General features: G+C 48.1%; 2 protein-coding genes across 3 annotated transcripts in view; both read right to left on the bottom strand.

The window, feature by feature from the left end:
• Positions 1–19,160, bottom strand: part of TRABD (TraB domain containing) — a 196,631-nt gene that overhangs the window by 23,853 nt on the left and 153,618 nt on the right. The window lies entirely within an intron of this gene.
• The window catches only part of MOV10L1 (Mov10 like RNA helicase 1), a 58,568-nt gene continuing 44,387 nt past the window's right edge, over positions 4,980–19,160 (bottom strand). Inside the window, exons 16-26 of the mRNA XM_060188819.1 lie at positions 18,055–18,142; positions 17,489–17,667; positions 15,665–15,811; positions 14,896–15,017; positions 13,387–13,486; positions 12,519–12,683; positions 10,824–10,997; positions 7,837–7,986; positions 6,784–6,891; positions 5,712–5,849; positions 4,980–5,612 (exon numbers count right to left, since the gene is read on the bottom strand). Coding sequence (XP_060044802.1) covers positions 5,517–5,612; positions 5,712–5,849; positions 6,784–6,891; positions 7,837–7,986; positions 10,824–10,997; positions 12,519–12,683; positions 13,387–13,486; positions 14,896–15,017; positions 15,665–15,811; positions 17,489–17,667; positions 18,055–18,142 — 1,467 coding nt within the window. The 3' untranslated portion in view covers positions 4,980–5,516. The remainder of the gene's footprint in view (positions 5,613–5,711; positions 5,850–6,783; positions 6,892–7,836; positions 7,987–10,823; positions 10,998–12,518; positions 12,684–13,386; positions 13,487–14,895; positions 15,018–15,664; positions 15,812–17,488; positions 17,668–18,054; positions 18,143–19,160) is intronic.

Below are 19,160 nucleotides of genomic sequence, written 5' to 3'. Positions count from 1 at the left end.
ACGGACCCAGAGCCTCCAGTTAACTGACACATCCCAGGGCGAGTGGTCACTCCCAGACAACCTAGACATATCCTAGATAAGACCCTCAGGTAACAGGCACACATGCTCAGATATCAAGGCACCCCACCCAGAAAATGACCACTCCCCTCCCCACACACTCCCACTTCACCCACATGTATCCTTGAGTTCCTCCGGGCACCGTCAGTGGTGCTGTTGAAGGAGTGCCCTTGTTGCCTTCTAGCTGACAGGCCTGGACTCCTGTCACGAAGACTCAGTTCCATCTTGTTCAAAGCTGCTGGCATCACTCACTCACTTTTGAGCACCATCACCCCAAGGGTTGGGAAGTGGTTTCACAGTGCTTCCCGCTTACCTTTCTGTGGTACCAGTGGGTTTGTGTGTATTGTGGGTTCAAGCCTCCTGCATTTCCCTGAGTCCCGGTCCACTTCTAGTTATTTGCAGGGTCACTGGGTTTTCTTTGGCCCCACTGCAACCAGTTGTCTTTCTCCAAGTCCTGTCTGTTGGGCTTATCCAAAGATGAAATTCCTAAATTTTGATGGAGTGGAAAACCATCTTTCCACTGTGGTGTCCTTCTTTACCGCCCCCTCATTCTGCACACCCCACCTGTGTGAGAACACAGGCACTCTGTGATACTGCCAACTTTCAACACAGTTCTGTGGAGAGAAACACCAGCTCTTGGGCCCAGCAGGCTGTCAGTCTCTAGCCTGTCACTCATCGTCCTGTGGCTTCTTAGGACCTTCTTCAGCTCTATCACGTCTAGGAAAATGAGTCAGGAGTCAGGGCTGGAACCTACAGTGTCTTCCCTGGACCTTCAGTTCTCACACCGGCCTCTCCCTGTGTGCACATGCAGCCCTCAAGGGCTCTGTCTTGACATTAAGGCAGGGGTGCAGGCCCACAGTAGGAGCCTAAGCCATGGAAACAGACAGAACAGCTCTATGACCATCTATGCTGGCCCATAATCCAGTCTGGACGTGAATTCATGTGTAGTTTTTTTTTTTTTTTTTTTTTGCCTCCAGGGTTATCAAAGGGGCTGTGTTGGCACTACGAAACTTCTGCTCCTGGTGTCTTTTTAATTTTTTTCCCCCATTTTATTGGGCAGGACAGAGAGAAATTCACAGGGGAGGGGAGGTTGAAGGGGAGGAAGAAAGACACCTATAGATCTGCTTCACCCCCTGCAGGTGGGGAGCAGGCTCGAACCCTGCTGTGTGTGCTCAACTATGCACTTAACTGGGTGTGCCACCACTGGCCCCAGACATGAACTCGCTAAAAGTCACTGCCTCTTAAGTCTCCAGTGGAGCCTCTCAGTTATTCAAAGTGGCCTTGGAGTGTGTATCCCAGCCTGATTCTACCAAATAGTCCCCTTCTGCATGACTTGACCCTTTTGCTGAGTGCTTTGCCACAGCCCTGCCACTCCCCTCAAAGGGACACATTTCTTATGGAGAGTGTTGCTACAAGTCCCCTCCTGAATTCCACCCAGACTCTGTCAGGTGGTGTGTGAGGTTGTTGGGGTGACATGGAACCAGCCCTCAGGGTGCCACTGTGTGGGAGGTCAGGATAAGACTCCCGGAGTGCCAGCACTACAAATCCGCTGCTCCTCCCGGCAGCCATTTCCCCCCCCTTTCTAATTTTTATTAAATAGGACAGAGAGAAATTGAGAGAGGACAGGGAGATAGAGGGAAAGACACCTGCAGACCTGCTTCACTGCTCATGAAGCTTCCTCCTGCACATGGGGAGCAGGGGTTCAAAGCCTGGTCCTTGCGCTTGGTAATATGTGTACTCAAACAGGTGTGCCACTGCCCTACCCTCTTAAATTATTTTATAAATTGAGAGGGAGGGGGGTGCTTTCTTCCTGCAGTTGTGGCCTTGAACCCGAGTCCTCACACATGGTTCCTCACGCCGCTTCCTTTCTCACCAGGGTTATCCCTGGAGCTCAGTGCCTGTATGACTCCACTGTGCCTGCCCACTGCCCACTGCCCCCCCTTTCCTCTGCATCAGGGGTGGGAAGCTTTTTCTGCTAGGTGCCACTTGAATATTTGTAACATCACTTGTGGGCCATACAAATCCATCAGCTTAAAAGTCAGCACTTGATGTTGCTATGAAGACTCTTGGTTCACTGAATTTTGAGTCCTGCCTGCTGTTATCTTGGTCACACATTCCCCAACACTGCTGCAGATATAGAGGAGAGACAGAGACAGACACAGAAACACTGCAACACTGCTCTTGAAGCACCCCCCCCCCAATACTCTCATGTGGTGGTCTAGGGCTTGAGCCTGGGTTCATGCACATGACAATGTGTACCAGGTGAGCAACCTGCCGGTCCCCCCCTTTTTTTTAAACCAAAGCACTGTTCAGCTCTGGCTTATGGTGTTGGGAACTGAACCCGGGACCTCAGTGTCTCAAGCACGAGTCTTTTTACATAATCATTGTTAGCTCTCCTACCCCACTTTTTTTTTTTTTCCCTCCAGGGTTATTGCTGGGCTCAGTGCCTGTACCATGAATCCACCACTCCTGGAGGCCATTTTTCCCCCTTTTTGTTGCCCTAGTTGTTGCAGCCTCGTTGCGGTTATTATTGCCATTGTTGACATTGCTTTATTGTTGGATAGGACAGAGAGAAATGGAGAGAGGAGGGGAAGACAGAGAGAGAGGGGGAGAGAAAGACACCTGCAGACCTGCTTCACCACCCGTGAAGCGACTCCCCTGCAGGTGGGGAGCCGGGGGCTCGAACCGGGATCCTTACGCCGGTCCCTGCGCTTTGCGCCACGTGCGCTTAACCCACTGCGCCACCGCCCGATCCCCCTTTTTTTGAGAGAGAAAATCAGAGCACCACTCTGGCACATGGAATGCCGACGACTGGATTGAGGATCCTGTGCTTTTGAGTCCAGTGGTTTAGCCACTACACCGCCTCCAGGGCCATTATCATTTTTAAAACTTTTTCATTTGGTGCTAGAGGAAGGACAGAGAAGGAGAAAGGGAGAGTAGTGCACCTGAGACTTACTCACACACATGCAACCTCAGGTGTGACAGCCTGTTGTTCATCAGTGGAGTTATCTTCCCAGTCACTGTTCTTGATTATTTAATTCTCTTTAAAAATGTATTTTAATGGAGGGGGAGGCTGAGACCAGAGTACTGCTCAACTCTGGCGTATAGTAGTGCTGGGGACTGATCATTTTATTCTTCTATCTGATGTCCAGGGTCTGATGGCACTTAGGAACCTGTGTACTCCGGTCACAGAGGTTTCTTCCACACACTTCTGTCACGTACTGACACCTGCTGTGAGATCCCTGTTGCCCCTGCAGGGGATTCACCTTTGAGGTCCAGAGCAAAGTACGGCACTCAATATGCCCATTTATTGGTACAAATATGCGTAAGTCCCCACACTTCCAACCCTTTCTGTGAGGTCCACACCCAGGCCTGTCTGGCCAGAAGGGGACATGCAGACTCACTAAACAATAGCCCTGATGGATCCAACAGGGTGTGGCCAACATTCAGGAGCCGCACACAAAGGAATATAGTGCCCCCAAGTACTTGGCCCACCCCTTCCCTGTGAGGAGGCCAATGGTCCATGACATTAGTTCTAAAGCATTATTGGGGAAACTGACGATCCTTCCTAGCTGACTGAATCCACATGGATCCCAGTCACTTTCAAAGCCAGCAACAAGCAGACATCAGGCTCAACCTGACGCTGTTGACTGGCTACGGAAGAAGGGCAAACACTAGAAGAAGAAGTTCTAAAGCATCTTCTTTTAAAAAAAAAATTTATTATTGGGTACAAACAGGGAAAAATCAAGAGGGGAGGAGGAGATAGACCCCTGCAGCCCTGCTTCACCACCTGTGAAGCTTTCCCCCTGCAGGTGGGGACCAGGGGCTTGAACCTGGGTCCTTGCACACTGTAATGTGGGTGCTTAAGCAGGTGCGCCGCCCCTAGCTTCCTAAAGCATCTTCTACACATTGCCCCTCTCCCCATTCTCACCGGGGCTGCTGTGGCAGGAATACAGAGGGCTCCTCCTTAGATAACACCCGACACCAAACCTCTGCATTTGCTTTTGGCTAACTTGTGAGAACCAGGGGGACCCAGGACCCACTGGAGCAGTAACGCATGAGACACCTTCCCTAAAGTGGAAAAGACGTGGGGATTCTCTGGTCCCAGGCAGATCTGGCTGGCAGCAGGCCAGTCTTCATGAACTCTGGAAGAGCAGGTTACATGACCCCAAGGGGACCTCTCCGAGTCTGCGCAACAGGGGGATGCAGCTAAGACCCAGTGCTGTAGGGGCAGCGACGTTGCAGGACTGAGTAGAGGCGAGGCCACCAAAGCCAAGTGAAGGCCGCACAGCTGCCCTCAGAGGGCAGAACCCCCAGCAGTGCTGTGCTCTTTCTCCATGGGCTGCAGTCCTGGAGGCAATGTCCTTGCAGTGGGAGCAAGTACCCAGGAGAGGCCCAGAGTGTGCCCTGCGCTCTGCCTGAACAGCCCTGCTCCCTCCTGAGCAGTGAGGCTGCTCTCAGCCCCCATTTGGCACATGCAGCCTAGCAGTCACCCTGTGTCCTGTGCACTCGTGCCTCAGTGATGAGTGGGTTAGTTCCCACCCCAGCCTTGGGTACTGAAAAGAGACACACCAATAACACGTGTTAAACAAGTGTAAGCACTTCCAGCTTTTTCCAGAAATATGGATGGGCATCCATGGTCCAATGGGAATGGGCTTGTACACAGGCTGACTCCAGTTCCCCTGCCTGCCTGGCTGGATGCTGAGGCAGAACTCTCACAGAGCCTGTTATTTTCCCAGAGCACTGCTCAGCTCTAGCTTATGGTGGTTTGGGGGATTGAACCCTGGGCTTTTCACAGCTGGGACAGCAGGTGGATGCAGACATACGGGTTGGGGAAAGGCAGCTTTGGGCCAACAGGGGTCAGCACATGTGTCTCCCAACATCTGGTAACATTCACAAACAATGGAAAACCAGGCTGGACGTCCTGCTCAGAGTGTTTATTTGAGCAGTGGGTTGCAGGAACTGCCCAGGGGCAGGGAGGGATGGTACACACAGAGCAGTGACAGAGAGTAGGCTACAGTTTGCTCTCTACCAAGGCTGAGACAAGGCAGGGAGCACAGTTCACAGAAGCACCCCACACCACCCTCAACAGGGGCTCTGGAAGTCGTCCTCTCTGACCCCTCCTGGGCAGAGAGGGAGAAAGCCCAGGGCTAGTCACAGCTGTGATGGGGAGACTATGGGACAGCCAGTCAGGTTGCCCAATCTCCCCTCAGGTACATGGGACGACCACAGGGTCCAGGCGATTTCCTCTCTTCCCCGTGTGGGTTTACACTGGGCATTTACATTTACCTATGTATATCAGCATACAAAAGGGAGCCTAGCCTGAGATGTTCTACATCTCAGGATGGGTAGAACCACACTCCTTCCCACAACACAAGAGTGGAAGGGGAGGAAGTGGAGTCAGGTCAGCAGGGGAGGTGCGGGCTGGGTCCTATCCTTGAACAAGAAGGAAGAGGTGCTCACTTCTGCAGGGACTGCAGTTCCAGAGGCAGGTCGCACCCTATGTAAACACCATTCGCGATGCTGTATTCCAGCAAAGCTCCGAAGCAGGGGTCCTATGGAGACAGAGGTCTGGCCTTAGACCAGTAGAGCGTGTGCCTCCTTGTCCTTCCAGCACCCCCAAGGTGACTCAATCCACCATGCCCTAGACTCACTCTGACAAGAACATGGGGGTTCCCCAGCACAATCAGTAAGGCTTTGGGTCGGGTGATGGCAACATTGAATCTTTTTGAGTTGGACAGAAAACCCAAGAAATATCTATCATCTTCAAATCTATCTTCATTTGACCGTACCTAAGGAATACAAAGATAAGAAAAATGATTGAGTTTTTTTCCTACATAAAAGCTTTTAGAAATGTGAAACATCAATATCTCCTTTTTTGGTTAAAAAAAACAACAACACAGGGTGAAGGCTGGAAACACCTGTTTACAAACAGAAAACCCTGCCGACTCCAGCAGATCGTCTGTGCGGCAGTTTCTGGAGATTTTCCTGCTCGCTGAACTTTCGCACTTACCTGTGGTCTACATCAGTGCAGGCGACTTGCCAACAAGAAACTGAGTTTCGAAAGTGAAATTCCCTTGGGGGCAGGTAGTGAGCTAGTCAACCTCTCTCGCTCACTCTGCGGTTGGCCGTCTCTCCGCTGATGCTTCATCTGCTTCTTTTCCCAACACCTCGTCTTCCCTCCTCTCATTTGCCATTTCTTTCTGGATTCCTTTCCTTACATTTTTTTTTTTTTTTGGTCTGCGGATCTTTGGTTTATCTTTTAAAGAATTCTCTACAATTACAGCTTGAGATGAGGCCTGGGGTGTGGAAGAGTCTCACTCTGCAACTACTTTTCTTTCATTCTTTCTTTTTTATAAAATATTTTTCCTTTTGTTGCCCTTGTTGTTTTATTGTTGTGGTTATTATTGTAGTTATTGATGTCATTGTTGTTGGATAGGACAGAGAGAAATGGAGAGAGGAGAGGAAGACAGAGAGGGAGAGAGAAAGATAGACACCTGCAGACCTGCTTCACCGCCTGTGAAGCGACTCCCCTGCAGGTGGGGAGCCGGGGCCTCGAACCGGGATCCTTATTGTCAATCCTTGCACTTTGCGCCACGTACACTTAACTCACTACGCTGCAACTACTTTTCTGTCTCTGTCATTTTACATTTGACTCTGTTAGCAATTTCACAACATCCTATCTCTTTTAAACATATTGTTCAGCTAAGAACCAGGAATACCTACAGTTGAGATGATGATAACCAGATATTCTTGCCCTTGAAACTCCTCCACAGATCCAACCTTTATATCCATCAAATCAATGTTTCTCAAAAGAATTTTAATCTTTTCCACCTGTCGGATAGATGAAAAGATTATAGATAAAATTCTTACAAGTACAGTCATTTCTTTACATTTCTTATATTACAGCATAAACAAAATATTTTTAAAAGTATTTCTGTAAGAGAACCAAAGCATCACTCAGGCACATGGGATAGGGACTAAACTGAGGAGTGTTGTAAGTCCAACACGCCAGCCACTACACCACCCTGTAGGATGCCATAAATGAAGTATTATTAGCCAACATGAACTACTAATTAATTTGAAATTGACTAGAATACAAATCCTGACTTCAGACTTAGTAAACTAGGAAAGGGGGTAGACAACTCTCAGGAAACTGATGTTCCATGTGGACAATTCCCCCTCTGACCAGGACATCCCTGCTGCTGGAGGAGATGGTAATCTCATGGGGTTGGTGCTGGGGAGGAGGGGAGGAGGGAAGGAGGGGAGAAGAGCGTCCAGAGGGCAGAAGCTTGGGCCCTGAGGGGGAGGGGACAAAGGGGACTCAGCACATCATGGGTCTGGAGACCCAGGCTGTGGAAAGCCCTGCAAGAAATCAACTTTGTGACAAGAAGCCAAGAAGACAACATAAGAAAAATAACCAAGCCATTTAAACAGACTTGAGGGCTCTGGAGACTAAGAAAGGAGTAACACCCACACACAAGAATATAGTATGTTCATAAAACAAAAACCACCTCGAAATTCTGAAGTGAGCACTGTTCTTGAGAGAATTCAAGTGTGACAGAGACACTGACCACATGCTTAGTGTGTTTCAGTCGGAGGGACATGCACGTGGACAGCCAGTATCCCTCTCCCCTTCTGTCCTCAGGGTTGTACCTGTTCCCCTGGCTCCCAGTAAAGGATGTTGGGCACAGAAGCAGTGTAGTGAGAGGAGGGAGTCACTCAAGAGGGATCTGTTGTCATCCCCACAAGCTATTTTGCTTCCACAGACTCACACACCTGCTTCCGGTAAGGTGTGATCACACCGATGTCACTGACTGAAACCTGACTGGAGAGACTCCTGGCCAGGAGGCAGCAGTAGCGCATGACTTGGACAGCTTCCGCGGCATTGAACCAAGATGGGCTTCTCCCCTCCCGGGCTTCGTTGCCCTGAGTGGAGAGGACAGAAGGGACAGTCACTTATCACAGTGTCAACACCAGCCACTCAGCATGTGTAAATGGCTATTAACTGGGGTGGGGAGGCATACAGAGTACTGGGAGATATGACAGACCCTACTTTCCAATGGGCTAGATGAAGATTTATCACAGTTGCAGTAAGAACTGAGGAGAGGAGGAGGAAGAGGACTGGTTTAGCAAGCCTGTGATCTGGAGCCCTGACCACATAGGCACACATGCTGACTGAGGTCCATGCAGGAGTTACAGGGTCAAGGATGATGTGGAGGAGGGCAGTCCTGTGAGCCCCAAGGGATCATGTGAAGAAATCAAACTCAGGATCTTATGCTTGAGAATACTATACTTTAGCCACTGTGCCACCCCCCAGGTTTTAAGTATCTATGATTAATGAGAAAGAGAGAGAGGGGTGGGAGGAGAACCGGAGCATCACATGCATTGCCATCATCTAATACTTGAGGGCTCAAGTGATAAACTGTTCCTTTATTGCCCCTAGATAAATATAAAAAGCAAGCCATGGGAGAAAGGGCCTCTAAGGACACCACAGGAAAGCAGAGCTGTACTGGGAAGGAAGCTGCTGTACTCTCCATGCAGCTCTGGGTTCAAAGCAGCATCCAAAAGCTCCTTCTCGGGGGCCGGTGATAGTGCAGCAGGTTACGTGCACATGGTGTGAAGCACAGGGACTGGTCTAAGGGTCCCGATTTGAGCCCCGCCCCCCCCCCCCCCCCCAGCTTCACAGGCAGCAACTTCACAAGCAGTGGCTTCACAAGTGGTGAAGCAGGTCTACAGATGTCTGTCTTTCTCTGTCCCTCTGTCTTCCCTTCTTCTCTTGATCTCTCTGTCCTATCCAACAACAATAACAAGGATGACAAAATGGCCTCTAGGAGCAGAGGATTCGTAGTGCAGGCACTGAATTTCAGCAATAACCCTGGAGAAAAAAAAAATTATTTCTGGAGCTTCACAGGATGTTGCCTCTCAGGTGAGTGTCAAGAAATGCTAAGACTGTCCACTTGGGAACTGTGGTGGCCACAGGAGCCAAAATCCTGGACAATTAATGAGTAGTGGTCACACTTTTTCTTTTTTTTCTTTTTTAATCAGAGCACTGTTCACCTGTGGCTTATGGTGGTGCAGGGGATTGAACCTGGGATTTGGAGCCTCAGGCATGAGAGCCTGTTCGCATAACCATTATGCTATCTACCCTCCACCCAGTGGTCACACTCTTTCTGAGGAGTTGGTGGCAGTGCACCATGTTCTCACAAGCTAAGAGTGAGAGTACTACCGCCATCCTTGCCCAGAGCTGCCTTTATTCTCAGGGTTCAGAGTGGAGTCTGCTACCATCAGTTCCTCAAAAAGTATTTACCCGTTTGATATTTCTGGACTCTGTTCCATTGACTTATGTTTTTCATGTTGACTACTCCTTTTTATGCTTTCATTTACTGTAGCTTTGCATATACCTCAATTAACTCCACTCTTAGTTTCTCATAAGTGAATCCACTGTGACTCGTAGGTAGGCTGTATTAACTGTGTAGATTAATTTGGGCAGAAAGGATGGTTTTGTAACAGTGGTCCTTCCATCACAAACAGGAAATGACTGTCTTAGCTCAGGCACTAGGGGGACATTTTCTGTTCTTTTCTATCGCCATGTTGCCACCGCCCTCCACTCTTCCCCCCCTTTTTTGGCATGCCTGGGCCTTATACATACATGACTGACTTCACTGCTCTAGTCTGACATTTTTAGGTAGCTGGCTAGCCAGCTAGACAGAGAGGGAGAAATATGACAGCACCAAAACTAATGTTCTACCAGCTGACATTTACCAGGCCTCAGGGCAGTTTCTGAGGAGGGACAGAATATTGCTAGAGAAAAGACAGTGTTTATTACTGGAAGGAAGCACCATCTATGAGGGAGGAGTTATTTCCCCACAGAACTCCAACATGGGAATTCTCCCACTCACAAAACAGGCACCAACAGCCACAGCTGTGCACGAACCTCCACCTTCTTCCACAAACTTATGACACCCCAACCAGAGAGACAGTGACTGATTCAGGTCTGTTGCTGGGTTTCAAGCCCATCCAGAGGCCTGAGACAGTGGGTGCTATCTCCTAGATTCATCACTTCAATGTAGGTTTCAGAAAGAAGTGGGGACATACCACTTCAGCGCAACTCTGGATGAAAACCTGGGGGTTTATTCTGGTTCTAAATAACCAAATCCTTAAAAAAATATTTTATTTACTTATTATTGAGAAACATGGGGGGGGGGAACTAGACATTACTCTGGTACATGTGCTGCCAGGGACTGAACTCAGGACCTCATGTTTGAGAGTCCAATGCCTTATCCACTGCACCACCTCCCAGACCACCTAAATAACCAAATTCTTAACACAAATGCTCTGATTTTAGTGAACTCCAAGTCTTCCTTACTGGGATATCCCCTTTGGTGAGGCCTTGGTGAGAAGCGAGGTGTCACCCATACTGGTCTTCCTGCTTGGTACTGACTCTTGAGGAAATAACTGAAAGGGTGAACACTGTTGTCATGGGGAGGTGGCAACAAACTGCTTGCTGTCTAGTCTTCGGTGACACTGCCTCTTCTCTAGCCTTGCCAGCATTCCTTCTTCACAATGGATCACAAAGTCCTGAGGTGTCTGTGTAAATTATAAGTGATCAACAGGCTGGCTGACCTGTCAGGCAGAGCCCCTCCTAGAGTCTTACTCCTTTGGGACAGCAGACAACACTTGGTCAACGGGCAAAGACCCTGTGAATACCTGAAGTTCCTGAAATGTGGGATCCAGATCAAGAGGTTGGCTTTTAACTCACTTACCCTGACACCATGGAAGACAAGGGGGAAGCCCTTCTTTGGTAACTTCTCCCAGCCCAGCAGAGAGGACACCACAGTGGGGTCTGCACAGACTTGTAGCTCACGATGGTAGAAGAGCCGTGAGGGCAATGCCAACAGAACTGAGTGGGACCTGTAGTTCTTCACTAGTTTTGTCACCTGTAGGCAGAGAGTGATCAGTAAGCAGTTCAAGGTCACAGATAGAATGCATGTAGTGAGCTTCTGACAAAGTGTGGACACCCCCTTAAGTTCCCTCGGTGCTTCCCTCCCTGCCTGTCCCTTTCCTAGTCAGTCAACTGCTTCCAGACACCTAGTAAGAAGTTTTCCTGGCACCTAGTGAAAATTCCATTACGAGAAAGGTGAACAATGTCAGGTGATTATTTCTCTGTGGGTCAGCAACGTATCTGGCTGAAGAGCTTCACTGTGAATTCATGGTCTCCTGAGCCTTCAGAGTCTGTAAGGCCTTTATCAGCTCTACTGCACACAACGTACAGGTTTCCTGGTTCTGAGGCCAGGGGGACTGAGGGCACTGCTGAGGCCCTGCACCAGCAGAGAGCCTCTAAAGGACAAGGTTAGAAACTGAGCTACATCCCCCCCCCACATCTGCTTCATACATTATCTTATTTAGTCCTAAAACAATACTACAAAATACATATTGCATGATTAACTACCTTATTTTCTGTCTCCAGCTGGCTCAGGAGTTTATTCAGTGCCAGTAGCTGGGTATGGCCTGGGACTTCTCTGCTGACTATAACAAACTTCAACTTAGTCATTAGAAGGTGTCAGGCCTCTATCAAAACTCTAAATTCAACTGAGCATTACAGTTTTCCCTTTGCCCAAGTCAAGTCTGGATCAGGAGAGGAATTACGTTCAAGAAATGCAAAGCTAGGGGGCAAGGAAACCCGCCTGAAGATGCCCGTTCCTCCTTCCCAAAAGCTCCTGACAAGCCCAGGGGAGATGACAGTTGGTGGCTTGGAGACCTCTCCCAGGCAGGAATGCTCTTGGTTGTCCCCTGGCCTAGACAAAGTTTATAGTCAACTGGGACTTACTTTAGGGGACCTTCTGTCCATCCCAGGCTTCAGCTCCTCCCGTTAGGGGGTTCCCTCCTCCCACACCCTTTCTTCTCTCCTCCTGACAGTCTTTCTGTTCTCAGTGGCGTTAAAGGGCCCAGCACTAACCACCGGGACTAAGTGCTAGGCCGTTTTTGGACAATGACATGATCACCACCCCTTGGCTTTCTGCTGTAAGTTGTCACTGTCTCACCTTATTAAGGGGTCTCACAACCAGAGGTCTTGAGCTTGTGTGTAGGGGTTCCTGAAATGCAGATTCTATGACCTGTCTCTGAAGTACCAGAAGTTGGCTGAGGGCTCAGTGCCCATACCGTCTCCAGCACTGAAAGGGTAGGGATGTAAATTGCGGGCTGCCATCAGTTCAAACTGTGTGGTTACTCTCATTTTCCCCAGGAACACAAACTCCATTTACTGGACAGTCACTCTTTCAAGCACCACAGTGCCTCGGTCATCTGCATTAGATGTCTGCAACCCACTATCTCATCAGGGGACTCAAGCAACAGTCTAAGTGGCGGAAGGGGAGATTCATACTCATGAGCATTTCTGTGACAGCCCCACTCTCCTTTTGCTTCATTTAAGAAATCCAACGGGACATGGAGTCCAAGCTTACCAGCAAGGGGTTGTAGGCACCACAGGCACCAAAAGCATTCTCATCCCTCAGATAGGCTGGCCGAGACATCAGTCTTTCCAACATTGAGACGTTCAGCCCATAGGCCATGGCGAGTCTAGACTTAATGACAGGGCCGAGCTGCATAGGGTCTCCAGCAAGAACAATCTGCGGCACAAAAGGGCATCCAGCCAGTCATACCTGACTCACCGCGTGTGGGTGGCCAGTAGAGGAGATGTGGCTGGAGACCAGCTAAGGTTACTTGACTGCAGGGGGCAGGAAGAGGCTAGAGCCAGTGCACAATGGGGATGGCTTACACAAGGACAATGGATGCAGCATAAAGCTGGAGGCTCCAGGTGAAAGAGAAACTACCATCTTGTCTTCTGGACACCACAGCTGTGTCCCTTCCCCAAGGCATCCTTTTGTCCCTCTCACCTTTGAAGCTCCCTAGGCTTGTGTTCTGCCCCCAGGAGCCAGCTGCTTAGCCTATCCCTCCTGTCTCTTTGTATGGCATTCCATGCCTGGCAATGGGGCTGAAAGGATTTGGAGACCGAGCTGACCAAGAGAAGCCTAACATACCCCTCCGTGAGCTGGCGTCTATGTATGGGTGGGAGGGGTGAAGGCAGGTGAAGGTAACTGGATGGGTTCACCATTACAGCTGAGGAGGGAAGTATGCTGATGTGTCGTTCACAACTACGGTCTGCACCCAGATATTCTCAGTATATTTACAAGAGAGTCATTTTCCACTCATCAGAAAGACGTCTGTGAATGAGTGGAAGGTGAGGGGCGCCGGAGGCTCAGGGTGCTGTCGTCACACAACCCTATTCAGGAGAGACAGAGACTATGGCAGGACAACACACACAGGCCTTACCTGACCACTGACATCTGAAATCAGTCCCAGGGGAATGAGGCACTCTGGTTCACTTGCCTGTCCTGCTTCATCCACAAACACATGTGTGAAGTGCCCAACCCTAGAGCAAAACATTCACCACGGTCACTTCTGTCTCAATTGTGGGCACAGCAGCCCTGAAGGCGGGTCACCAAGTAGGAACAATGAATCAGTGGTCTGGCAGCAGACCTAATTCTTGTCAGTGCCTGGGACTCCACCAGGCATGGGGCCAGGCAGTGGTGCGCACCTGGCTGAGTGCATGTTTCAATGCTCAAGGACCCGAGTTGAAGCCCTAGGTCTTGATCTGGAGGGGGAAAGCTTTGTGGCCAGTGAAGCAATGCTGCAGGCTTCAGCCCCTTCCCCCTACCCCTGCTATCTCCCTGTCACCCCTCTATGCCTCAGATATACTGCCATTTAAGTACCACGTGCTGACTGGGCAACTGGAGCTCCTCCCCTCTCAATTTCTGTCTCTATCCAATAAATAATATATATATATTTAAATTTGTGATTAGTAATCACAAAATTAATTAAAAAAAATAAATACAAAAATAATTAAAAAAAAGAGTTAGATGCAAGTGAGTGAAAATAAACAGGAATTAGCCCAGGCATCAGTGCTGTGGATTCACCTCTGCATGTGACCTTGGTAGATGAACTTAGTGCTGCATGTCCCAGTTTCCCTAATGTGGCTTATGTGAGAACAGCTTGAACTAGGGTCTGGGCATGATGCACCCACAACATGGCTGCTCTTCTTCACCTAAGGACTGCTGTCAACCAGAATTACTACCAGTCCCGTTCTGGTTGGCCCAAGAATACCAGAGAAAGCCTCATAGCAGGGACACTGGGCCCTACTCATAGAACCACTGCTGTCTCTAATCTTGGCTCTCTTACCACAGGCCAGAGATCAGGGACCTGCTAGAGAGTTTCTCCACATTAACATTAACAGATGTTAACAACTCATGCTGGGAGCAGGAATTTGTTGAGTTCCTGTATGGCCCAGTGGAACAGTCACACGTGATCCCTACACACAAGCGGCGCCCTGTTGAAGTAGAGGATGCACAGCAAAATATGAAGTTTGTAAAGGTCAAAAAGGAACAGAGTAACACCTGAAGACTCCCTGTGTCAGTGAACCTTCTCAGAAGCCTTTCTGGCCAAGCCAGGGGCCAGGTCCAAACACTTTTGGGGACTGGGTCGCCTGGTAAAGCAGATCCCACCCGTCTCCTCACCCCAAGTATTGGTTGTGCTCTGTTCTCTGGGAAAATGTGCTACGGCTCTCTGACCTTAGAACTGCTCCAAGTGGTAGTTTAACTGCTTGCCTTCCCACTGCTGGGTCTCTCTCACCTTTGGGATCTCCTTGGAAAAGCCATCTCTGGCCACTTACATACATTTCCCTATGACTTGAACCCTCTAGAGCACAACAGCTTCCCTTTAGACACGGGCCTTAAGAAGACAAAAACCTTTACCTCTGTACCCCAAATCATGCCTAGTGCTCACCTCACGCCGATCTGGTAAAAGAGTCCTGCACTGCTGCATGTTGTAATGATGATCCGGAAACGTGAGGCTTTCCAGATGTCTTCTCCATCCTTGCAATAAGGTTTGATGGCTTCAATGATTGTCTGAGTGAGGGGCAACAACATTAACTTTTCAAGTTATAGAAAGCATTTATTTATTTTTTGTATTTTAAGTGAAGTAAGGCATGTTTATTAAAATGAAAGTACACCTAGCAAGGGTGGGGGAGGGGGAGAGAAATGTAGGTAGGCACTCTCCAAGTGAGTACTAATAAAACACCCCCTTAACGTGGATCTGTACACAAAACTAAAATAAATTCTACAAGATAACCTTGCCGTTGCTACTTCTCAGTGTTGCAGACTCTAGAGCCATGAATGTAAAATTCTGCAGACCCCTCCTAAAATAACTTTCTACAATTAACTTCCTTTTTCCTAAGCAACACATCGTTCTAATAGACAAGCCGGGAACTTCTCATTTTCCTAAAGGGATACTTAGAGCCAAATCAATGCCAAGAAGCCAAAGGGAACAATTTATTTGGGAATGAATGAAAGAGGAGCACTATGATTTAATAAAGCTAAGGATGTGACTTCACAGAGTAAATCTGAGAATGTGAGTGAAATTACAGTAAAAATTACCCACTTAGGGAAAGTTACAGGGAGAAACTCTTCTCAGTCATGACTGTGTGATGGATGACCTTTCTGGCTGTTTTGTTGGCGCCTGCCTACCCAGGGACCCTCAGTGGTCTGGCACTCACCTCCTCAAACCTACAGGTGGCATTTACGCGAACCATGGAACCTGGTCTCAACACCTGGCTTTCATGCAGCCGTAAACACACGAGGTCCGCTGCGCTGTTGGATGGTGCACAGACTAGAACCCGACTGTCTGGCAGAGCCGAGTGTACCTTTATCCAGGATACAAGGGAGAGGACAGTAAATGCTAGTCCCCACGAGTAGATACTGACAGGCTGTCAGTCAATCCCACACATTCCTGAGACTCAGTCCATGGAAACTTAAAAAATTTGCCATCACTCACCTTTGTCATAAGGTATGAGTAACTAGTACAGTTGATTCTAAACCAGCTTCCCAAGGCAGAAACTGAGTTAAATGGAGTTTCATCTCAGCTTGTGTACAGTACTGCCCTACTGGGTATTCAGTATGTGCTTGTTAATCTGAATCCTAAATGATACAAAACTACCAAATAAACACTATCCTCTCAAATAGTTCGTTACAGGATTAATTTATTAATCATAATATTAGAAAAGAAAGAACCAGAGCACTACTCTGACACACGCAGTACTAGGGATTGAAATCAGGACCTCAGGGAGTCAGATGATGGCGTATGTGGCGCAAAGTGCAAGGACTGGCATAAGGATCCCGGTTCAAGCCCCCAGCTCCCCACCTGCAGGGGAGTCGCTTCACAAGCAGTGAAACAGGTCTGCAGGTGTCTCTCTCTCTCCCCGTCTTCCCCATCTCTCTCCATTTCTCTCTATCCTATCTAACGACGACATCAACAACTACAACAATAAAACAAAAAGGGCAACAAAAGGGAATATTAAAAAAAAAAATCAGGACCTCAGACTTGCAAGTTCTGTACTCTACCACTGCTATTCAACCCCAATTTCCAATATAAATACAGATGCCAAAAGCTTCTACAGAATGGTCATTTTAGTTACTTTCATACTTAAATTCCCTTCATAGAAACACAGGACCCCCCCCCCCCCCAGATCATGCTCAGCTCTGGCTGTTGGTGGTATAGGAAATCAAACCTGGGACCTCTCATATGCAAGCCCTGTGTGCTACTGCTGCATGGTCTTCTCAGCCTTGAATCCACCCCACAGATATCTACCAACCCTGAAAGGAACTTCTTCTTCTTCTTTTTTTTTTTTTTTAAGATTTTATTAATGAGAAAGACAGGAGAGAGAAAGAACCAGACATCACTCTGGCACATGTGCTGCTGGATATCGGACTCAGGACCTCATGCTTGAGAGTCCAAAGCTTTATCACTGCGCCACCTCCCGGACCATGAAAGGAACTTCTTTTAAGTCAAACAATTTATGATGTGATTGATGGTTTGTTATAGAGAAATTTCCTTTAAAACTTACAAAATAAATTTTTGACTTGCATGCTTAAGGCCCAAAGTTCAATTCCCAGAACTGTGTATGCCTGAGTAAGTAAGTAGTGGTTTGCTTTCTCTTCTTCTCATAAAATAATCTTCAAAAATGGGGAAAAAACTATATATTCATATAAAAACTGAGAAAACTTAAATGTGAAGTAACAGATATTCCCAGCCCCTCTCAGTGTTGACTTTTATTTATTTATTTATTTTCCATTGGGTAGGGCAGAGAGAAATCAAAAGGGGAGAGAAAGTGGCGGTGGGGCAGAGATAGACATTTACAGTCTTGCTTCACTGCTTGTGAGGCGACTCCCTTGCAGGTGGGGAGCCAGGGCTCAAACCAGGATCCTTACATGGGCCCGAGCTTCATACTATGTGTGCTTAACCCTATGCGCCACCACCCAGCCCCCAGTGTTGACTTTACAAACAGACTGATGTTCCTGATGACGTACAGACATGCTGTTACCTGTAACACAGCCTCTATGATGGTCACCGTCTTCCCTGTCCCCGGAGGCCCAAAAAGAATATATGGAAGTGGGCGGCAGTCACCACTCAGAATTCTTCTAACTGCTAACTTCTGGTGCTCATTGAGCACTGGATTGAAGAATTCCTTGTCTTTGGCTTTTGGGATCTGAACTTCATGGACTGTGTTCAGAGTGGAGAGCAGTATTAGTGAGAAGTCAGACAAGGGCTAGAATACAAGGAAGATGGGAGGCAGGTGGAGTTTTGTGTGACCAGCACAGAAACAAAAGCTAGTAAGTGGACTGAGGCTGGCCCTATCCTCCCCCCCAAAGAAAACTCAGGAAAGTAACTTAGCTTCTGAGAACACACAGGTACACACAGGCCACACCATCCATGGCTCTACTTTACATATATTGTGTTAGATGTGAGGTTGGAGATTCTTAGTTTGTAATCAGAGGTCTTTAAAGAAGTTAACCTAGAACACAGACACTCTGTAGGAGCCCAGCTTCTCTTCCCAGGGGTCAGTTTCCAGGCAGAGACAGAATTCCTCCCCGCTGGACGAACACGCACCCAGATTACTTAAACTGGAAGCGTCCTGGGTAGCCGGCTGCTTCTCCTTTGCTGTAGGCTTAGTCTGGTCCTTCACAACTTTCCTGTTCTAAAAATATCAGAGCAGAAAAAATGGTTTAAAAAATGTCTCGTGTTTATACACGCTTAATGAGCAGACATAGGTATCAGCGACATAGTTATAAAGCATTTATTTTTCATATTTTACGTGAAGTAAGGCATGCTTATTCTATTTATTTTATGTATTTATCTTTTCACTGCAGGCTCACTGGTCATACCCTTCAAGTACATTCTCACATGCTTTCCAGGTGAAACAAAACATCAGATGCTTCTTTGTCAACTGCATTCACAACCCTGCACAAGAACTGGTTTCACATGTGTTTATTACATGTGAAACCAGGCACTGAATTTGTCCTGGAGCAATCGAATTCTCAAGTTTCCCATCAGTATGGCAGTAAACAGTATGAACAGTTCACTATCCTAAGCACGCATCTCTATCTAATCATGTGCTTACTTACATAGGCTATATTCTTTTAATTCTTATTATCTTTATTGGACAGAAAGAACCAGAAATCGAGAGGGTAGGGGGAGAGAGGGAGACAGACATCTGCAGCCCTGCTTCACCATTCGGAAAGCTTCTCCCCTGCAGGCAAGGACAGGGGCTCAAACCCACATGCCAGCTATGACTGTCTGGGGCAGTGAAACTGTTTGCATAATGCACTGCTTTGTCATGGGGAAGACCCAGGCTCAAGTTCAGTCCCTACTGAATGGCAGGTGGCATTGGTGCTGTGGTCTCTCTCACTGTTTCTATCTTTAAAAAACTTTCGGCGCATGAGATTTTGTGGGGCCGTTTCCACTTCTCCAGACATGGGCTCTGAGGTGAAGTCTATGTGTAGCTTTCCTTTTACTTTCGGTACGAGGCTTGAACAAGAACTCTACCACTGAGTTACACACCTCTGGTCCCACGTGTAGCTTTCTTAAGGAATTACATTCCAACTACCACGGATGAAGTTGCTACTGTGCCGCGTTCATCTCTCTTGTGATCGGTTTACTGTTATAAGGGCAGGGAAGGATCCGAGAACTGCTCAGCTGGGTGCTGGGGACTGAAG

The sequence above is a fragment of the Erinaceus europaeus genome, chromosome 4 (assembly GCF_950295315.1).
Source record: "Erinaceus europaeus chromosome 4, mEriEur2.1, whole genome shotgun sequence".
Classification (NCBI taxonomy): Eukaryota; Metazoa; Chordata; class Mammalia; order Eulipotyphla; family Erinaceidae; genus Erinaceus; species Erinaceus europaeus.
This window is presented reverse-complemented; position numbering and strand designations above follow the sequence as displayed.